The sequence below is a fragment of the Lampetra planeri genome, chromosome 53, assembly GCF_965212315.1.
Source record: "Lampetra planeri chromosome 53, kcLamPlan1.2.h2, whole genome shotgun sequence".
Lineage (NCBI taxonomy): Eukaryota > Metazoa > Chordata > Hyperoartia > Petromyzontiformes > Petromyzontidae > Lampetra > Lampetra planeri.
In genome coordinates this window covers 8093991-8113391 of record NC_136159.1, presented here as the reverse complement: position 1 = coordinate 8113391, position 19401 = coordinate 8093991, and the positions used below count along the sequence as shown (strand labels likewise).

At 58.3% G+C, this 19401-nt stretch overlaps 1 protein-coding gene across 1 annotated transcript in view; it reads left to right on the top strand.

Moving 5' to 3' along the window:
• The window catches only part of KCNN3 (potassium calcium-activated channel subfamily N member 3), a 125026-nt gene extending 105989 nt beyond the window's left edge, over nt 1–19037 (top strand). The window contains exons 7-8 of the mRNA XM_078617114.1: nt 11426–11495; nt 18579–19037. Coding sequence (XP_078473240.1) covers nt 11426–11495; nt 18579–19037 — 529 coding nt within the window. The remainder of the gene's footprint in view (nt 1–11425; nt 11496–18578) is intronic.
• Nucleotides 19038–19401: the final 364 nt, after the last annotated feature.

Genomic DNA, 19401 nt, shown 5'->3' with positions numbered 1-19401 from the left:
ATTAAACAATTTTATTTTAATTTGCCAGGCGTGTTGTTTTGTTTTGAGGAGCGACCTGCCCATCGCAAATGATCGCACAACGAAGTGGCTCAGCGCGCGGAAAATGTTGGCAGCAGCCAAATGCTCTTAAAATTATTCCGCTAAATTATTTTCCTCCCATCCGCGCCCCCCTTCCGCTCCGCCCCCTCCATCGCCATCTATCGTGAAAACTTGTCAGGATGCTGCTGAAAAAGTCTTGAGACTCAGCCGCGAGGCTTTCCCGGGGATGAATAAGGAGAGAGAGAGAAATTAAATTTGGAGCCAGGTTCTCATGAATAACGTAGTGAGTTGAACTCCACGTTGTGGTTCAGAGAGAGAGATGAGGCGGGCGGAGAGGGACATTTTTGAAACGACGGAATTCCAGGAGTCCCCGGGGGGCATTCACAGAGAAAAAAAAAACCCTGTCACGCGTACGAGGGACGTGGGATACCCGCTCGTGGTAATTCCACGTTCTTATGGCAGGGAGCAGGCTTTCCAAATATCCCGCCCTATTTTAATGTCTATGTGGTACTCGGTTTAGCAACCCAGGGAGGGTTCATTGTGGTGAAGATGATGTGTCTACGAAGCGATCGTTGGGGTTATTTTGATCGTGATGAAAATCGGGATGACAATCATTTTGAAGATGATGATGATGATTTTAAGTGATCGCCGACAATCGCAGTAATGATGATGTTTCTGGTGAAGTTGTGATGACGACAATGATGATGATGATGTGGACGTATGCGATTCTGAATCACACTCTGAGCGGGAAGTCAATCTATTCGTTCTCTGCCCATGGCGCCACCCATTATATTAATTATTTTGTGTGTGGGGGGGGGGGAGGGTGGGGGCGCCGGGGGAAGCGGGGAGTCTGTTACATTTTCCGACTTCCTCGTTTGGGCGAATCTCACGCAGCAACGCTCCACCACCCTCCCATCACACAGCCTCCCAGCACAGCCAATCCTCCCATCCTCCCATCACACAGCCTCACATCCTCCCATTATCCCATCACACAGCCTCACATCCTCCCATCACACATCCCATGCTCCCAACACACATCCCATGCTCCCATCACACATCCCATGCTCCCATCACACATCCCATCCTCCCATCACACATCCCATCCTCCCATCACACATCCTCCAATTCTCCTATCACACATCCACCCATCTCCCATCCTCCCATTGTGCCATCCTCCCATCTCACATGCCAACCTCTCCCATCGTCCCATGCTCCCATCACACATCCTCACATCCTCGACCCCAAGGGGTGCAGCTTTCCCTCGTCGTGACCCCGGGCACCTTCCCACTGCACGTCCACCCACTCCAGTCCACGTCCACCCACTCCAGTCCGCGTCCACCCACTCAGCTCCACGTCCACTCACTCAGCTCCACGTCCACCCACTCAGCTCCACGTCCACCCCACTCAGCTCCACGTCCACCCACTCAGCTCCACGTCCACCCACTCAGCTCCACGTCCACTCACTCAGCTCCACGTCCACTCACTCACTCCGCTCCACGTCCACCCACTCAGCTCCACGTCCACTCACTCAGCTCCACGTCCACCCACTCAGCTCTACGTCCACTCACTCACCTCCACGTCCACCCACTCAGCTCCACGTCCACCCACTCAGCTCCACGTCCACCCACTCAGCTCCACGTCCACCCACTCAGCTCCACGTCCACCCACTCAGCTCCACGTCCACCCACTCAGCTCCACGTCCACTCACTCAGCTCCACGTCCACTCACTCACTCCGCTCCACGTCCACCCACTCAGCTCCACGTCCACTCACTCAGCTCCACGTCCACCCACTCAGCTCTACGTCCACTCACTCACCTCCACGTCCACCCACTCAGCTCCACGTCCAACCACTCAGCTCCACGTCCACTCACTCAGCTCCGCGTCCACTCACTCAGCTCCACGTCCACCACTCAGCTCCACGTCCACCCACTCAGCTCCACGTCCACCCACTCAGCTCCACGTCCACTCACTCAGCTCCACGTCCACCCACTCAGCTCTACGTCCACTCACTCAGCTCCACGTCCACCCACTCAGCTCCACGTCCACTCACTCACTCCGCTCCACGTCCACCCACTCCGCTCCACGTCCACCCACTCAGCTCCACGTCCACCCACTCAGCTCCACGTCCACTCACTCCGCTCCACGTCCACTCACTCCGCTCCACGTCCACTCACTCAGCTCCACGTCCACCCACTCAGCTCCACGTCCACCCACTCTGCTCCACGTCCACCCACTCAGCTCCACGTCCACCCACTCAGCTCCACGTCCACCCACTCAGCTCTACGTCCACTCACTCAGCTCCACGTCCACTCACTCAGCTCCACGTCCACTCACTCAGCTCCACGTCCACCCACTCCGCTCCACGTCCACTCAATCACTCCGCTCCACGTCCACTCAATCACTCAGCTCCACGTCCACTCACTCAGTTCCACGTCCACTCATTCAGCTCCACGTCCACTCACTCAGCTCCACGTCCACTCACTCAGCTCCACGTCCACCCACTCAGCTCCACGTCCACTCACTCAGCTCCACGTCCACTCACTCAGCTCCACGTCCACCCACTCAGCTCCACGTCCACTCACTCAGCTCCACGTCCACTCACTCCACGTCCACTCACTCCACGTCCACGTCCACTCACTCAGCTCCACGTCCACCCACACAGCTCCACGTCAATACACTCCGCTCCACGTCCACCCACTCAGCTCCACGTCAACTCACTCAGCTCCACGTCCACTCACTCCGCTCCACGTCCACTCACTCAGCTCCACGTCCACCCACACAGCTCCACGTCCACTCACTCAGCTCCACGTCCACTCACTCAGCTCCACGTCCACTCACTCACTCAGCTCCATGTCCACCCACACAGCTCCACGTCCACCCACACAGCTCCACGTCCACCCACACAGCTCCACGTCCACTCACTCAGCTCCACGTCCACCCACACAGCTCCACGTCCACCCACTCAGCTCCATGTCCACTCACTCACTCCACGTCCACTCACTCAGCTCCACGTCCACCCACACAGCTCCACGTCCACTCACTCCGCTCCACGTCCACCCACTCAGCTCCACGTCAACTCACTCAGCTCCACGTCCACTCACTCCGCTCCACGTCCACTCACTCCGCTCCACGTCCACCCACTCACTCCACGTCCACTCACTCAGCTCCACGTCCACCCACTCAGCTCCACGTCCACTCACTCTGCTCCACGTCCACTCACTCCGCTCCACGTCCACCCACTCCGCTCCACGTCCACCCACTCACTCCACATCCACTCACTCAGCTCCACGTCCACCCACTCAGCTCCACGTCCACTCACTCTGCTCCCCGTCCACTCACTCAGCTCCATGTCCACTCACTCAGCTCCACGTCCACTCACTCCGCTCCACGTCCACTCACTCAGTTCCACGTCCACTCACTCAGTTCCACGTCCACCCACTCAGCTCCACGTCCACCCACTCCGCTCCACGTCCACCCACTCAGCTCCACGTCCACTCACTCACTCCACGTCCACTCACTCAGCTCCACGTCCACTCACTCAGCTGCACGTCCACCCACTCAGCTCCACGTCCACTCACTCAGCTCCACGTCCACTCACTCAGCTCCACGTCCACCCACTCAGCTCCACGTCCACTCACTCACTCCACGTCCACTCACTCAGCTCCACGTCCACTCACTCAGCTGCACGTCCACCCACTCAGCTCCACGTCCACTCACTCAGCTCCACGTCCACTCACTCAGCTCCACGTCCACTCACTCAGCTGCACGTCCACCCACTCAGCTCACGTCCACTCACTCAGCTCCACGTCCACTCACTCAGCTCCACGTCCACCCACTCAGCTGCACATCCACTCACTCAGCTCCACGTCCACCCACTCAGCTCCACGCCCACTCACTCAGCTCCACTCACTCCACTCCACGTCCACGTCCACCCACTCCACTCCACGTCCACCCACTCAGCTCCACTCCCTCCACTCCGCGTCTCCGCCGCTCACTCCGCATTTTACCTCCCAATCGAGCGCTCCCCAACACTGCCTGCTGCGTCGTGCCCCCCCTACCCCCCCCCCCCCCCCTGAGTCTACGTACGTGCCCCCCCTCACCCACCCCCCCCTCTTTTGAAACAAGGTCACGCTAGCTTCAGCGACACATCACCCAGGAAGGGGGGAGGGGGTGGCGGGGGTGGCGGGGATGATATACCACCACACACTCGATAGCTGCTGCACCACCTGCACGGTCGGCAGCTGCTGCACCGCTGGACCGATAGACGGTTGCGGTGTGAGCTTGGGGGGGGGGGGGGTGGTGGCGGTGATATTGATGATGGTGGAACTCATGTTGTGGTGATGGTGGCGATTGGGAGTGGTGATGATAATAGTGGTGGTGGCAGTGTTGTGGTTGTAGTGGCAGTGTTGTGGTGATGTTAGTGGTGGTGGCAGTGTTGTGGTGGTGGTGGTGGTGGCAGTGTTATGGTGATGATAATGGTGATGGTGGCAGTGTTGTGGTGGTGGTGGCAGTATTGTGGTGGTGGTGGCAGTGTTGTGGTGGTGGTGATGGTAGTGGTGGTGGCAGTGTTGTGGTGGTGGTGGCAGTGTTGTGGTGGTGGCAGTGTTGTGGTGGTGGTGGCAGTGTTGTGGTGATGGTAGTGGTGGTGGCAGTGTTGTGGTGATGGTAGTGGTGGTGGTGGTGGCAGTGTTGTGGTGATGATGGTAGTGATGGTGGTGGTAGTGTTATGGTGGTGGTGATGGCAGCGTTATGGTGGTGGCAGTGTTGTGGTGGTGGTGGCAGTGTTGGAGTGGTGATGGTGGTGGGAGTGTTGTGGTGGTGGTGGTGGCGGCAGTGTTGTGGTGATGGTGGTGGTGGTGGTGGCGGCAGTGTTGTGGTGATGGTAGTGGTGGTGGTGGCAGTGTTTGTGGTGGTGGTGGCGCAGTGTTGTGGTGGTGGTGGCAGTGTTATGGTAGGTGGCAGTGTTATGGTGGTGGTGGCGGCAGTGTTGTGGTGATGGTAGTGGTGGTGGTGGCAGTGTTGTGGTGGTGGTGGCGCAGTGTTGTGGTGGTGGTGGCAGTGTTGTGGTGGTGGTGGCAAGTGTAGTGGTGGTGGTGGCAGTGTTGTGGTGATGGTCGTGGTGGTGGGAGTGTTGTGGTGGTGGTGGCAGTGTTGTTGTGGTGGTGGCGGCAGTGGACTCGGTGGCGGGGTGGGGGATGCGGAGAGGGATGCTGGGGGCTGAGGGGGGGGCAGCAGCTTCTATAAATACCGACAAACAAAGCGGTCACCTGGGGGAGGCGCTCAGCTCTGTCAGCCGCTCGCGGTGTCGCTTCACAAGCCACAGGAGCCTAAAGGACGACACCCAACCCTGGCCTGCCGACTTCGTTAGCAATGCCCGTCTCGGCAAGACAGACGCCACGTGTCTCGAAGACGACATTTTTGTCCCTCCCAGAGCGGGATGCATCGGGTTCATTATTATTTTGATTGTTATTATCATCATACAAACCCCCCTGCGTATGTCTGTGTGATGATGGTGGTGATGGTGGTGAAGGAATGATGTTAATGATGGTGATTATAGTGATGGAGGTTCGCCACGGTGACTAGGAGATGTTAACTACCTCGCCTGGTGTACAGGAGGTCGTGGGTTCGATCCCGACCCTGACGCCTGCTGTATATTTGGAGTTTGCGTGTCTCTTTCATCATTATCACGGTGGCTAGGATATGTTAACTACCTCGCCTGGTATGCAGGAGGTCGTGCGTTCGATCCCGACCCTGACGTGTGCTGTATATCGTCCCTGACGTGTGCTGCATCACGGTGGCTAGGAGATGTTAACTACCTTGCCTGGTTTGCAGGAGGTCGTGGCTTCGATTCCGACCGTGACGTCCGTATATTTGGAGTTTGCGTGCCTCTCTCCCCATGGTCGTGTAGGTTTTCCTCTGGTTTTATCCTTCCACATTTCGAATCAACATCACGGTGGCTAGGAGGTGTTCACTACAACATCACATTGGCTAGGAGTTGTTCACTACAACATCACATTGGCTAGGTGGTGTTCACTACAACATCACATTGGCTAGGAGGTGTTCACTACAACATCACATTGGCTAGGAGGTGTTCACTACAACATCACATTGGCTAGGAGGTGTTCACTACAACATCACATTGGCTAGGTGGTGTTCACTACAACATCACATTGGCTAGGAGGTGTTCACTACAACATCACATTGGCTAGGAGGTGTTCACTACAACATCACATTGGCTAGGAGGTGTTCACTACAACATCACATTGGCTAGGAGGTGTTCACTACAACATCACATTGGCTAGGAGGTGTTCACTACAACATCACATTGGCTAGGAGGTGTTCACTACAACATCACATTGGCTAGGAGGTGTTCACTACAACATCACATTGGCTAGGAGGTGTTCACTACAACATCACATTGGCTAGGAGGTGTTCACTACAACATCACATTGGCTAGGAGGTGTTCACTACAACATCACATTGGCTAGGAGGTGTTCACTACAACGTCACATTGGCTAGGAGGTGTTCACTACAACATCACATTGGCTAGGAGGTGTTCACTACAATGTCACATTGGCTAGGAGGTGTTCACTACAATGTCACATTGGCTAGGAGGTGTTCACTACAATGTCACGCGCTTAGAGTATTTCGCTGCTCCACATTTCCACGTGGTAAGGCTATCTTTTTGTGACCAAGTCGCTTCTGAAAAAGAGCTAAAACATTGTTTCTAGTTTTGTTTTTTTACATGATGGTCATGACGATAAAGGAGTAATGATGAGTGATGGGCTTGTGATTTTGATCATTATGATTTGAAACGGTGTCTGAGGATTACTCTGTGTAACATCTTTTTTTGTTACACAGAGTGTTATTTCCAACTGCTTATGGCTTTAAAAGTACAGAAAATGGCTATTATTCCCCACAAACTTTGCTTTTGTGACCAGGACAGTGATATTTAGAATTTTACCTTTTTTGGATGAGAAAACGTGGTGTGCGTTTGTGTCATTCCTTCACGTAACGTCCTGGTCACAAAAGCAAAGTTTGTGGGGAATCATTTTCTATACTTTCGAGGCATAAGCAATTAGTAAATAACATTTACTACCCAGGAACAAAAATCGTGTTGAATAGTGTTATGATGATGATGGGAAAGACAGGGATAATGATGATGGTGTTCATATGTTGATGATGAATTCAAAGGGATATGATGTTGATGATGGCCATGTAATTAAACATATTTTTTTATTTGACCAGGTAAGGCCCACTGAGCTATGCAGTTCATTTTCAGAAGTGACCTGGCCATCAAAAATGAAAGCTTCAACGAAGTGGCTTATCATCATGTGGACATTTATAGCAGCCAAATACTCTAAATAGCGACGATGATAGGATGATGGTGATGATGGGCTGATGTAGACAATCGGGAACACACAGGATTATGATGGTAGCGATGAAGGGTTAATGATGACGATTGTGATAATGACGATGTTGTTGTACAGATGAATGAACAGCTTTAGTTATGAAAAAAGAACGGGCGAGATTTTCACGTTCACAAAATCTAATCAGCTAACGTGAGTTGTATCCGTTATTCATGAACACGGTGATTGAGAACGTGTGGGAGAGTGAGAGTGTGAGAGAGAGAGAGAGCGAGCGTGACAGTGTGAGAGAGAGTGTGACAGTGTGAGAGAGCGATTGAGAGAGCGTGACAGTGTGAGAGAGCGAGAGAGTGGGAAAGAACAATTGGGAGAGCGATTGAGAGAGTGAGAGAGAGCGAGAGAGTTGAGTTTGAAACCAATTTCATTGCTGCTGCAGCAGCAGAAGCCCTGGAGTGGATTCTCGCTACAAAGTCGCGTCGAGTACAGCGTCACGCGTGCACGTCACAAATGCTAGCCGCGTCACGTGGCACCGCACGTGCCACGCGCGTCACAAACACCGTGACGTCACGCCTCGTCAACAAGTAAAGTTCAGAGTGACGCCGTCCGCGCCGGTGCAGAGGGGCTGATCGACCCCCCGGCATTGGAGCGGTTCGCGTGCCGGATCCGTGCCTTGAGCAGCCCCCCTCAATCAACATCGCCACCGCAGAGCGGCCATCGGTGTCGCCTTGCAGCCTCTCTTCCCTGCTCGTGTGAACTGTGCCCTCTTTTGCTTGGCCACAGACGAAGTTTGCAAGATCGTGGCGCTTTTTGCCAAGCAAGGCACCACCCCCCCACCCCCACCAAATATGAAACTGCTTTTGTAGAAAGGCACCTCCAGTGTCCGGTAAAAGGACCCCGAAAGCCGGCACATTGGGTTGAGCCGCGGACACCCCAAATCCTGGTGGTCGGGATCCTCCCTGCCACCGCAGTACGCACGCAGATTCTCGTGCCTCTGGGGAGATTCGGCTGAGCGACAGGGCACCGAAAAGCGCACTAACCTCCACTGGAGGTCACCGCAGCGTTTGGCTACGGACGGCTTGTACATCAGTGTGAGACAGCGAGAGAGAGAGGGTGAGAGAGAGCGAGAGAGAGCGAGAGAGTGACGGAGAGAGTGACGGAGAGAGTGTGAGTGAAAGAGCGAGAGAGTGCGAGAAAGAGCGAGACAGTGTGAGAGAGCAGTTGAGAGAGAGAGCGCGAAAGAGACAGAGAGAGGGGGGAGACCCGCTGTTGTTAAAGGAAATAAAATGCCGCTCTGTTTTCGCCCGCAATGGCCGCAGCATCAGCGATCCAGGAGCTCGATTACAAAATGGGAATGTTTATTTAGACTGCAGGAGGAATCCGAAGAGCCGTGAAGCTCTTTTTCGCAGATGTCCGCTTGGGTATGACGAGAGAGAGAGTGAGCGAGAGAGTGAGCGAGAGAGTGACTGAGAGAGTGACCGAGAGGTGGGGGTTTACATAAAGCAAAGTTATAATAATTACGAAATGATGAACGAAGCAAAGTGTCGACTACACCGAGCATCTTCTTGTTTCCACTGATCGTAAAAAAAAAGAGAGACGGAGGGAGAGAGACGGAGATGGCTTCAGCAGAGAGAGAGAGAGTTCGTGTCGTGTCGCTCTTCCTCCTGCTCCGTCTAAGCACCGCAGCCCACAGCGGGTTCAATGCGCGGTCCACAGTTTGGTTTCCATGGCCACAGTTGGGCTCCCCTGGCTCGTCTGTTGAATGTATGTCTACGGGTCTCTATTTATCTCTATGGGTCTCTATCTCTATGGGTGTCTATGTGTCTCTGCGAGCGTCAATGTATCTTTGAGTTTCGATGAGTCTCGACGTATCTCTACGAGTCTCTATGTATCAATATGTAGAGTGTATTACTCTGTGGGTCCAGAGTTGCATGACCACAGACCCATGTGTCTTTGATCTATCTCTACGGGTCTCTATGTATCTCTATGTATCTTTACGAGTCTCAATGTATTTCTATGCATCTCTGTTCATCTCTATGGGTCGCTATGTATCCCTATGGATCTCTATGTCTCTATGAGTCGACGTATCAAAATGTATATCTACGACTCTCTGTGGGTTTACTGTGCCGGTCCAGAGTTTGCGTTGCGTGGCCACAAAACAGACACTGTGGCTCGAATCTTTAATTTTCATTCATGAAGGAGACGTGGTGCAGTGTCGTCCTGGTGATGTTCCGACACGGCTGATGGTTTATAGACACGAACGAAACCCTCCCCAACTTCACCGTCAACGTATCTCTATCCATGATCGACCCACTGGACAACGATCATTAACAGGAGTGCCATCAGATTGCCGTAAGTGATGGCGATGGTGGTGCTGGTGGTAGTCATGGTGGTGATGGTTGTGGTGGTGATGGTTGTGGTGGTGATGTTGGTGGTGATAGTGGTAGTGATAGTGGTGATGGTAGTGGTGATGGTAGTGGTAGTGGTGGTAATGGTGGCGTTGGTGGTGGTGGTAGACATGGTGGTGATGGTTGTGGTGGAGATGTTAGTGGTGATAGTGGTGATTGTAGCAGCAGTGGTGGTAATGGTGATGGTGGCGCTGGTGGTGGTAGTCATGGTGGTGACGATGTTGGCATGGTTGGGTGAGCAGCGTGCATACCCGTGTGCTGGTGGCGGTGGTGATGGCGGGTTTGGTGGTGGTGGTGGTGGTGATGGCGGGTTTGGTGGTGGTGGTGGTGGTGATGGCGGGCTTGGTGGTGGTGGTGGTGATGGCGGGTTTGGTGGTGATGGCGGGTTTGGTGGTGGTGGTGATGGCGGGTTTGGTGGTGGTGATGGCGGGTTTGGTGGTGGTGGTGGTGGGTTTGGTGGTGGTGGTGGTGGGTTTGGTGGTGGTGGTGGTGATGGTGGGTTTGGTGGTGGGTTTGGTGGTGATGGTGGGTTTGGTGGCAGTGGTGGTGATGGTGGGTTTGGTGGTGGCAGTGGTGGTGATGGCGGATTTGGTGGCGGTGGCGGCGGTGATGGAGGGTTTGGTGGCAGTGGTGATGATGGTGGGTTTGGTGGTGGTGGCGGTGGTGGTGATGGTGGGTTTGGTGGTGGTGGTGATGGTGGGTTTGGTGGCGGTGGTGATGGTGGGTTTGGTGGCGTTGGTGGTGATGGCGGATTTGGTGGCAGTGGTGGTGGTGGTGATGGTGGGTTTGGTGGCAGTGGTGGTGGTGGTGATGGTGGGTTTGGTGGTGGTGGTGGTGATGGTGGGTTTGGTGGTGGTGGTGGGGGTGGTGATGGTGGGTTTGGTGGCGGTGGTGGTGATGGTGGTTTTGGTGGCGGTGGTGGTGATGGTGGGTTTGGTGGTGGTGGTGGTGGTGGTGGTGGTGATGGTGGGTTTGGTGGTGGTGGTGGTGATGGTGGGTTTGGTGGTGGTGGGGGTGGTGGTGGTGGGTTTGGTGGCGGTGGTGGTGATGGTGGTTTTGGTGGCGGTGGTGGTGGTGGTGATGGTGGGTTTGGTGGTGGTGGCGGTGATGGTGGGCTTGGTGGTGGTGGTGATGGTGGGTTTGGTGGTGGTGCTGATGGTGGGTTTGGTGGCAGTGGTGATGGCAGGTTTGGTGGTGGTGGCAGTGGTGGTGATGGCGGGTTTGGTGGCGGTGGTGGTGGTGGGTTTGGTGGCAGTGGTGATGGCGGGTTTGGTGGCGGTGGTGGTGGTGGTGATGGTGGGTTTGGTGGTGGTGGTGGTGATGGCCGGTTTGGTGGCGGTGGTGGTGGTGATGGTGGGTTTGGTGGTGGTGGTGGTGGTGATGGCGGGTTTGATGGCGGTGATGGCGAGTTTGGTGGCGGTGGTGGTGGGTTTGGTGGCGGTGGCGGTGGTGGTGGTGGTGATGGCGGGTTTTGGTGGCAGTGGTGGTGGTGGTGGCGAATTTGGTGGCAGTGATGGTGATGGCGGGTTTGGTGGCGGTGGTGGTGGCGGTGGCGGTGGCGGTGTTGCCGTGGTTGGCTGAGCCGCGTGTGTGCCGTGCGCTGTGACTGGCAGGCTGCGGAGCGTGAAGATGGAGCAGCGGAAGTTGACGGATCAGGCGAACACGCTGGTGGACATGGCGAAGGTGGGTGAGCGTGTGTGTGGTAGTCGTGTGAGTGTGGTGAGTGTGGTGAGCGTGTGTGTGGTGAGCGAATGAGTGAGTGTGGTGAGTGTGGTGAGCGTGTGTGTGGTGAGCGAATGAGTGAGTGTGGTGAGCGTGTGAGTGTGGTGAGTGAGTGTGGTGAGTGTGGTGAGCGTGTGTGTGGTGGACGTGTGAGTGTGGTCAGTGTGGTGAGTGAGTGAGTGTAGTGGGCGAATGAGTCAGTGTGGTGAGCGTGTGAGTGTGTCCTGTGTGCGTGCGTGCGGTGAGAGAGTGAGTGGTCGTTTCCCGGGTGGTGAGTGAGTTATTGGTGAGTGCGTGAGTGGTGGGTGTGAGTGGTGAGTGTGTTGGTGGTGAGTACGTGAGTGGTGGGTGTGAGTGGTGAGTGAGTAATTGGTGAGTGCGTGAGTGGTGAGTGTGAGTGGTGAGTGTGTTGGTGGTGAGTGAGTGGTGGGTGTGATTAGTGAGCGTGGTGGTGAGTGCGTGAGTGGTGGGTGTGAGTGGTGAGTGTTAGTGGTGAGTGCGTGAGTGGTGAGTGTGAGTGGTGAGCGTGGTGGTGGGAGTGTGAGTGGTGGGTGTTAGTGGTGAGTGTTGGTGGTGAGTGCGTGAGTGGTGGGTGTGAGTGGTGAGCGTGTTGGTGGTGAGTGAGTGGTGGGTGTTAGTGGTGAGTGTTGGTGGTGGTGAGTGGTGGGTGTGATTGGTGAGCGTGGTGGTGGTGAGTGGTGAGTGTGTTGGTGGTGAGTGCGTGAGTGGTGGGTGTGAGTGGTGAGCGTGTTGGTGGTGAGTGAGTGGTGGGTGTGATTGGTGAGTGTGGTGGTGGTGAGTGCGTGAGTGGTGGGTGTGAGTGGTGAGTGTGGTGGTGGTGAGTGCGTGAGTGGTGGGTGTGAGTGGTGAGTGTGGTGGTGGTGAGTGCGTGAGTGGTGGGTGTGAGTGGTGAGTGTGGTGGTGGTGAGTGCGTGAGTGGTGGGTGTGAGTGGTGAGTGTGGTGGTGGTGAGTGCGTGAGTGTTGGGTGTGAGTGGTGAGCGTGTTGGTGAGTGTGTTGGTGGTGATGGCGTGAGTGGTGGGTGGTGAGTGTGAGTGGTGAGGGTGTTGGTGGTGAGTGCGTGAGTGGTGAGTGTGAGTGGTGAGTGTGTTGGTGGTGAGTGCGTGAGTGGTGGGTGTGAGTGGTGAGCGTGGTGGTGGTGAGTGCGTGAGTGGTGGGTGTGAGTGGTGAGCGTGGTGGTGGTGAGTGCGTGAGTGGTGGGTGTGAGTGGTGAGTGTGTTGGTGGTGAGTGCGTGAGTGGTGGGTGTGAGTGGTGAGTGTGTTGGTGGTGAGTGTGTTGGTGGTGATGGCGTGAGTGGTGGGTGTGAGTGGTGAGTGTGTTGGTGGTGAGTGCGTGAGTGGTGGGTGTGAGTGGTGAGCGTGGTGGTGGTGAGTGCGTGAGTGGTGGGTGTGAGTGGTGAGTGTGTTGGTGGTGAGTGCGTGAGTGTGAGTGGTGGGTGTGTTGGTGGTGAGTGCGTGAGTGGTGGGTGTGAGTGGTGAGCGTGGTGGTGGTGAGTGCGTGAGTGGTGGGTGTGAGTGGTGAGTGTGTTGGTGGTGAGTGCGTGAGTGGTGGGTGTGAGTGGTGAGTGTGTTGGTGGTGAGTGCGTGAGTGGTCAGTGTGAGTGGTGAGTGAGTAATTGGTGAGTGCGTGAGTGGTGAGTGTGAGTGGTGAGTGTGTTGGTGGTGAGTGAGTGAGTGGTCAGTGTGAGTGGTGAGTGTGTTGGTGGTGAGTGCGTGAGTGGTCAGTGTGAGTGGTGAGTGTGTTGGTGGTGAGTGCGTGAGTGGTGGGTGTGAGTGGTGAGTGTGTTGGTGGTGATGGCGTGAGTGGTGAGTGTGAGTGGTGAGTGTGTTGGTGGTGAGTGCGTGAGTGGTGGGTGTGAGTCGTGAGTGTGTTGGTGGTGAGTGCGTGAGTGGTGGGTGTGAGTGGTGAGTGTGTTGGTGGTGAGTGCGTGAGTGGTCAGTGTGAGTGGTGAGTGAGTAATTGGTGAGTGCGTGAGTGGTGAGTGTGAGTGGTGAGTGTGTTGGTGGTGAGTGAGTGAGTGGTCAGTGTGAGTGGTGAGTGTGTTGGTGGTGAGTGCGTGAGTGGTCAGTGTGAGTGGTGAGTGTGTTGGTGGTGAGTGCGTGAGTGGTGGGTGTGAGTGGTGAGTGTGTTGGTGGTGATGGCGTGAGTGGTGAGTGTGAGTGGTGAGTGTGTTGGTGGTGAGTGCGTGAGTGGTGGGTGTGAGTGGTGAGTGTGTTGGTGGTGAGTGCGTGAGTGTGAGTGGTGGGTGTGAGTGGTGAGTGTGTTGGTGGTGAGTGCGTGAGTGGTGGGTGTGAGTGGTGAGCGTGGTGGTGGTGAGTGCGGGAGTGGTGGGTGTTAGTGGTGAGTGTGTTGGTGGTGAGTGCGTGAGTGGTTGGTGTGAGTGGTGAGCGTGGTGGTGGTGGTGAGTGCGTGAGTGGTGGGTGTGATTGGTGAGCGTGGTGGTGGTGAGTGCTTGAGTGGTGAGTGTGTTGGTGGTGAGTGCGTGAGTAGTGGGTGTGAGTGGTGAGCGTGGTGGTGGTGAGTGCGTGAGTGGTGGGTGTGAGTGGTGAGCGTGGTGGTGGTGAGTGCGTGAGTGGTGGGTGTGAGTGGTGAGCGTGGTGGTGGTGAGTGCGTGAGTGGTGAGTGTGTTGGTGGTGAGTGCGTGAGTTGTGGGTTCGGTCCGAATCTCCCATTAAAGATAATCTTCTCGTCTCAATGGTGGGGGCAGCTGGGGCAGTTGGGGTGGGGGCAGGTGGGGGCATGGGCAGGTGGGGGCAGGTGGGGGCAGGTTGGGTGGGGGCAGGTGGGGGCGGTTGGGGGCAGGTGGGGGCAGGTGGGGTGGGGTGGGGGCAGGTTGGGTGGGGTGGGGGCAGGTGGGGGCAGGTGGGGTGGGGTGGGGGCAGGTGGGGGCAGGTGGGGGTGAGGTGGGGGCAGGTTGGGTGAGGTTAGTTGGGGTGGGGGCAGGTGGGGGCGGTTGGGGGCAGGTGGGGGCAGGTGGGGTGGGGTGGGGGCAGGTTGGGTGGGGTGGGGGCAGGTGGGGGCAGGTGGGGGCGGTTGGGGGCAGGTGGGGGCAGGTGGGGGCAGGTTGGGTGGGGTGGGGGCAGGTGGGGGCAGGTGGGGGCAGGTGGGGGCGGTTGGGGGCAGGTGGGGGCAGGTGGGGTGGGGTGGGGGCAGGTGGGGGCAGGTGGGGGTGAGGTGGGGGCAGGTTGGGTGAGGTTAGTTGGGGTGGGGGCAGGTGGGGGCGGTTGGGGGCAGGTGGGGACAGGTGGGGGCGGTTGGGGGCAGGTGGGGAGGGTTGTGGACAGGTGAGGTGGCCGCAGGTGGGGGCAGGTGGGGTGGGGTGGCCGCAGGTGGGGGCAGGTGGGGTGCGGTGTGGTGGAGTTGGGGCAGGTGTCGGCAGCTGGGGTGGGGGCAGCTGGGGTGGGGTGGGGGCAGCTGGGGTGTGGGCAGGTGGGGGCAGGTGGGGGCAGGTGGGGTGGGGGCAGTTGGGGGCAGGTGGGGTGGGGGCAGTTGGGGGCAGGTGGGGGCGGTTGGGGGCAGGTGGGGGCAGGTGGGGTGGGGTGGGGGCAGCTGGGGTGGGGTGGGGGGCAGCTAGGGGCAGTTGGGGGCAGGCGAGGCCTGAGGGCGACGCGCTCCAACGCCGTCGCCAAATGAATCAGCGCCGCTCCGGGACGAGTCGGCGAGTCGTCGTGGTGGGGGCGACTGATGAGTTAGTCGGGGTGAGAGTACACGGGAGCAGGAGTGCGCGTGTGCGTGTGTTTCTATCTGTGTGTGTGTGCGTGCGTGTGTGTGTGTGCGAATGTGTGTATGTATGTGTGCGTGCGTGTGTGGGCATGTGTGTTTGTGCGTGTGTGCATTCGAGTGTGTGCCCGTGCGTATGTATGTGTGCGTGTCTGCGTGCGTATGTGCGTGTGTGAATGTGTGCGTGTGCATGCGTGTGTGTGTGCATGCATGCGTGTGTGTGCGTGTGTGCGTGCGTGCGTGTGTGCGTGCGTATGCGTGCGTGTGTGTGCGTGTGTGCATGCGTGCGTGTGCGTGTGTGTGTGCGTGCGTGTGTGTGTGCATGCGTGCGTGTGTGTGTGCGTGCGTGTGTGTGTGCGTGCGTATGCGTGCGTGTGTGTGTGCATGCGTGTGTGTGTGTGCGTGTGCATCCGTGTGTGTGCGTGCGTCTGTGCGTATGCGTGCGTGTGTGTGAATGTGTGCGTGTGTGTGTGCATGCGTGTGTGTGCGTGTGTGTGCGTGTGTGTGCGTGTGTGTGTGTGCATGCGTGTGTATGTGTGTGTGCGTGTGTGCGTGTGTGTGTGCGTGTGCGTGTGTGCGTGTGTGTGTGTGTGTGCGTGCGTGTGCGTGTGTGCGTGTGTGTGTGCGTGTGTGTGTGCATGCGTGTGTGCGTGCGTGTGTGTGTGCGTGCGTGCGTGTGTGTGTGCATGCGTGTGCGTGTATGCGTGTGTGCGTGTGTGTGTGTGTGCGTGCGTGTGTGTGTGCATGCGTGTGTGCGTGTGTGTGTGTGTGCGTGTGTGTGTGCGTGTGTGTGTGCGTGCGTGTGTGTGTGCATGCGTGTGTGCGTGTGTGTGTGTGTGCATGCGTGTGTGCGTGTGTGTGTGTGTGCGTGTGTGTGTGCGTGTGTGTGTGCGTGTGTGTGTGCGTGTGTGTGTGCATGCGTGTGTGTGTGTGCATGCGTGTGTGCGTGTGTGTGTGCGTGTGTGTGTGCGTGTGTGTGTGCGTGTGTGTGTGCGTGTGTGTGTGCATGCGTGTGTGTGTGTGCGGACTCGGTGTTTTGCGCCGTGCCATTAACCGCGATGGAATCCGACGCCGGAGGTTTCGCCGCGACCCCAACGCGGTGACCTCATCGGGCCATTCTCATCAGATCGTGGAGATTTTGTTGCTGTTGTTTTTAAACGAACCCTGGCCACACAGAGTACCCCCCCTACACACTGGTGGGGCAAGTGCTGTTAGCGAGCACCGATAACACCAAAGGCAAAGATCCCCCGTGTAGCCTTAACAGACTGGTGGGGCAAGTGCTGTTAGCGAGCACCTATGAAGGCCGGAACGGCACACGAGGTTTGGTAGGTGGCCAGCACCACGCCCGGCCGCTTTTGTCTCCCCAGTGACGATGTTTACTGCACACCGCGCCAGGTACTCATTTGGGGCTGAGTCGACCTAGGGGAGGCCCAGCACCGGATCAGATAATCGTCACCGGTGTTGGCCGTGAGCGGGAATCGAACTCGGGGTCGCCGGGTTCGTAGCGCAGCGCGGCACTAACCGCTCCACCACCCTCATACCCACACACCGACCACCACCCACAAAACTGTTATTATATATTTCATTTTATCCTACAGAGTCTTTATTGTCGATGCCCCCACGAGGAATATCGCGGAGTGCCTCTAGTGGCAGGTGATGACGCTCCCCTCCACTGCACTCCGCTAGATTGTTTTGGCAACGAATGCCCAGCCCCCTCCCTCCCTCCCTCGCCCCCTACCATCCACCCACAACTTCCACCCCCCCTCCACCCTCAACCCCCCCACCACCCACCCACCCACCCCCACCCCACCCACCACCCACCCACCCCCACCCCACCCACCCCCCCCACCCACCACCCACCGTCGCCACCCCCCCACCCTCCCACCCTCCACCCCCACCCCCACCCCCCCCACCCTCCACCCCCCCCACCCTCCACCCCCCCCACCCCCACCCCCCCACACCCTCCATCCCCCACCACCCAACCCCACCCCCCACCCCCCACCCCCCACCCCCACCCCCCTACCCCCCACCCCCCCCCTCCTCTCTTCCTCCGTTGGGCCGCCGCGTCCCGGTGCGTGATGAGCTCCGGGCCCGTCCCGGTGACGTGTCGCGTTGTGAGCGACGCCGCCGCCGTGAATAATGCACGAGCAGCGGCGCGATGCGACACCGAGCCCTCGCCACCGCCGCCCTCGCGATGGCGAGATGTTGACTTCCTCGCCCGGTGTGCGGGAGGTCGCGGGTTCCATCCAGACCCTGACGCCTGCTGCTGCGTATTTGGAGTTTGCGTGTCTCTCTCTCTCATCATCATCACGGTGGCTAGGAGATGTTAACTACCTCGCCTGGTATACAGGAGGTTGCGGGTTCCATCCCAACCCTGACGCCTGCTGCTGTGTATTTGGAGTTTGCGTGTCTCTCTCTCCTCGTGGCCGAGTGGATTTTTCTCCGGGTCGTCCGCTTTTTCCCTCCACGTTTAGAATCGACGTCAGCGCGTTGATGAGTATTTCTCTGCTCTACATTTCCACGCGACGATAAGCCACGTTGTTGAGCTTCTGACCAAAGAGCCACGTGGCTCAGTCGTGTGCTCAGGCCACGGTGAACCGGGCGGCTGTTGGGTGGATTAATGGTGACGTGGCCCAGGATTGCCACGCCGCGGTTACTATCGCGGGCACGCGCACGCACGCAGTGTTAGCCGTGCAAATACCACGCCACCACCGCCACCTGCCACAGCCGCCATCACCGCCGCCGCCCACAACCGACCACCACCGACCACCACAGAGGTTCGCGGTTCAACTCCGGCAGGCCGCCCTGGCTAATGCTGCGGCTGTGTTAAAGCGTGCGAATGCCACGCGCCAGGCCTGTTTCACAGCGGGCGTCGAACGGTCCCCCCCCCCCCCCCCTCCCCGGACGTCGTTCAAATCCAGTCGGCCATCGCGTTCTGGCGTCGCGGTCCAAATTAACACCGCACACACACACACACAAATGGCCGCCTACTGACGAGTCGCCTTGTGCCACGCAGGGTCAGGTGCCACTGGGAGTGCCCTGACGCCCGACCACGTAGCCAGCATCACTCCCCTTCTAACACCCGCTCGCAGGCCACGTGCTCAGTCGCCTTGTGCCACTTTGGGGTGCCCTGTTTCTAATGCGTTGGGATGCGGTGCGGTGCGAGTCGCCAGTCGCCTGTTAAAGAGCTACGCCACTGATGAGGGTGACTCGACCGAGAACAACAACAACAACAACAACTCCTCTTGACCCTCTTGACCCTCTGCCCCCCCCTCCCGCACTCCACGCCCCCCCCCCCCCCAGTACCAAAGCATCATGTACGACATGGTGGTGGACATGCACGAGCGGGGCGAGGACACGGAGCGGCGGCTCGCGGAGCTCGAGAGCAAGCTGGACGCGCTGGCGGGCAGCCTGCGCGAGCTGCCCGACCTCGTGGGGCAGGCCGTGGGCCAGCGGCAGCGCGAGGCCCTCGAAGCGCAGCTCTCGCGCTTCCGCCAGCACCACCAGCAGCAGCAGCAGCAGCAGCCCAACCACCAACAGCTCCACCACCACCATCTCCTCCATCACCCACAGCAGCAGCAGCAGCAGCAGCCGGCAGCGGCGCCGGCACCGGCGGCGGCCGTGGCCTACGCCGGACATTTTGCGTGGCACCGGCAGGCGGGGCTGGACGACCCGGCGGTGGGGATGTCTCCGCGCAGGAGGGCCCACTCGTCGTCCTCCTCCTCGTCCATGGCGCCGCACACCTCGTCGGACAGCGCGTGACCCTCCCGTCTCTCCGGAGAGGGGTGGGGGGGGGGGGGCCGGGAGGGCGGGGGGCGACGCCGCGGTGGCGCCGCACGGATGGATGTAACGGGACATTCTGGGATTCTGCGCGAAATCGCTTGCACTGGACTCGGCTTCGTGGGAGGAGGCCCGCGGGGGTCGCGTGGGGGTCGCGTGGGGGTCGCGTGGGGGTCGCGTGGGGGTCGCGGGTCGCGTCGTTGCGAGGCGGCGGGGCCCGCCGATCCTGCTCGTGGCCGTCTGCGCTCGCGACGTCGGAGATTCGACGTCGTCGCACGCAGCGGGGGCTCGAGTGACCCCCCCCCCCCCCCCGCAAACCGCGAGAGGCCGCTGTCCCTCACCAACA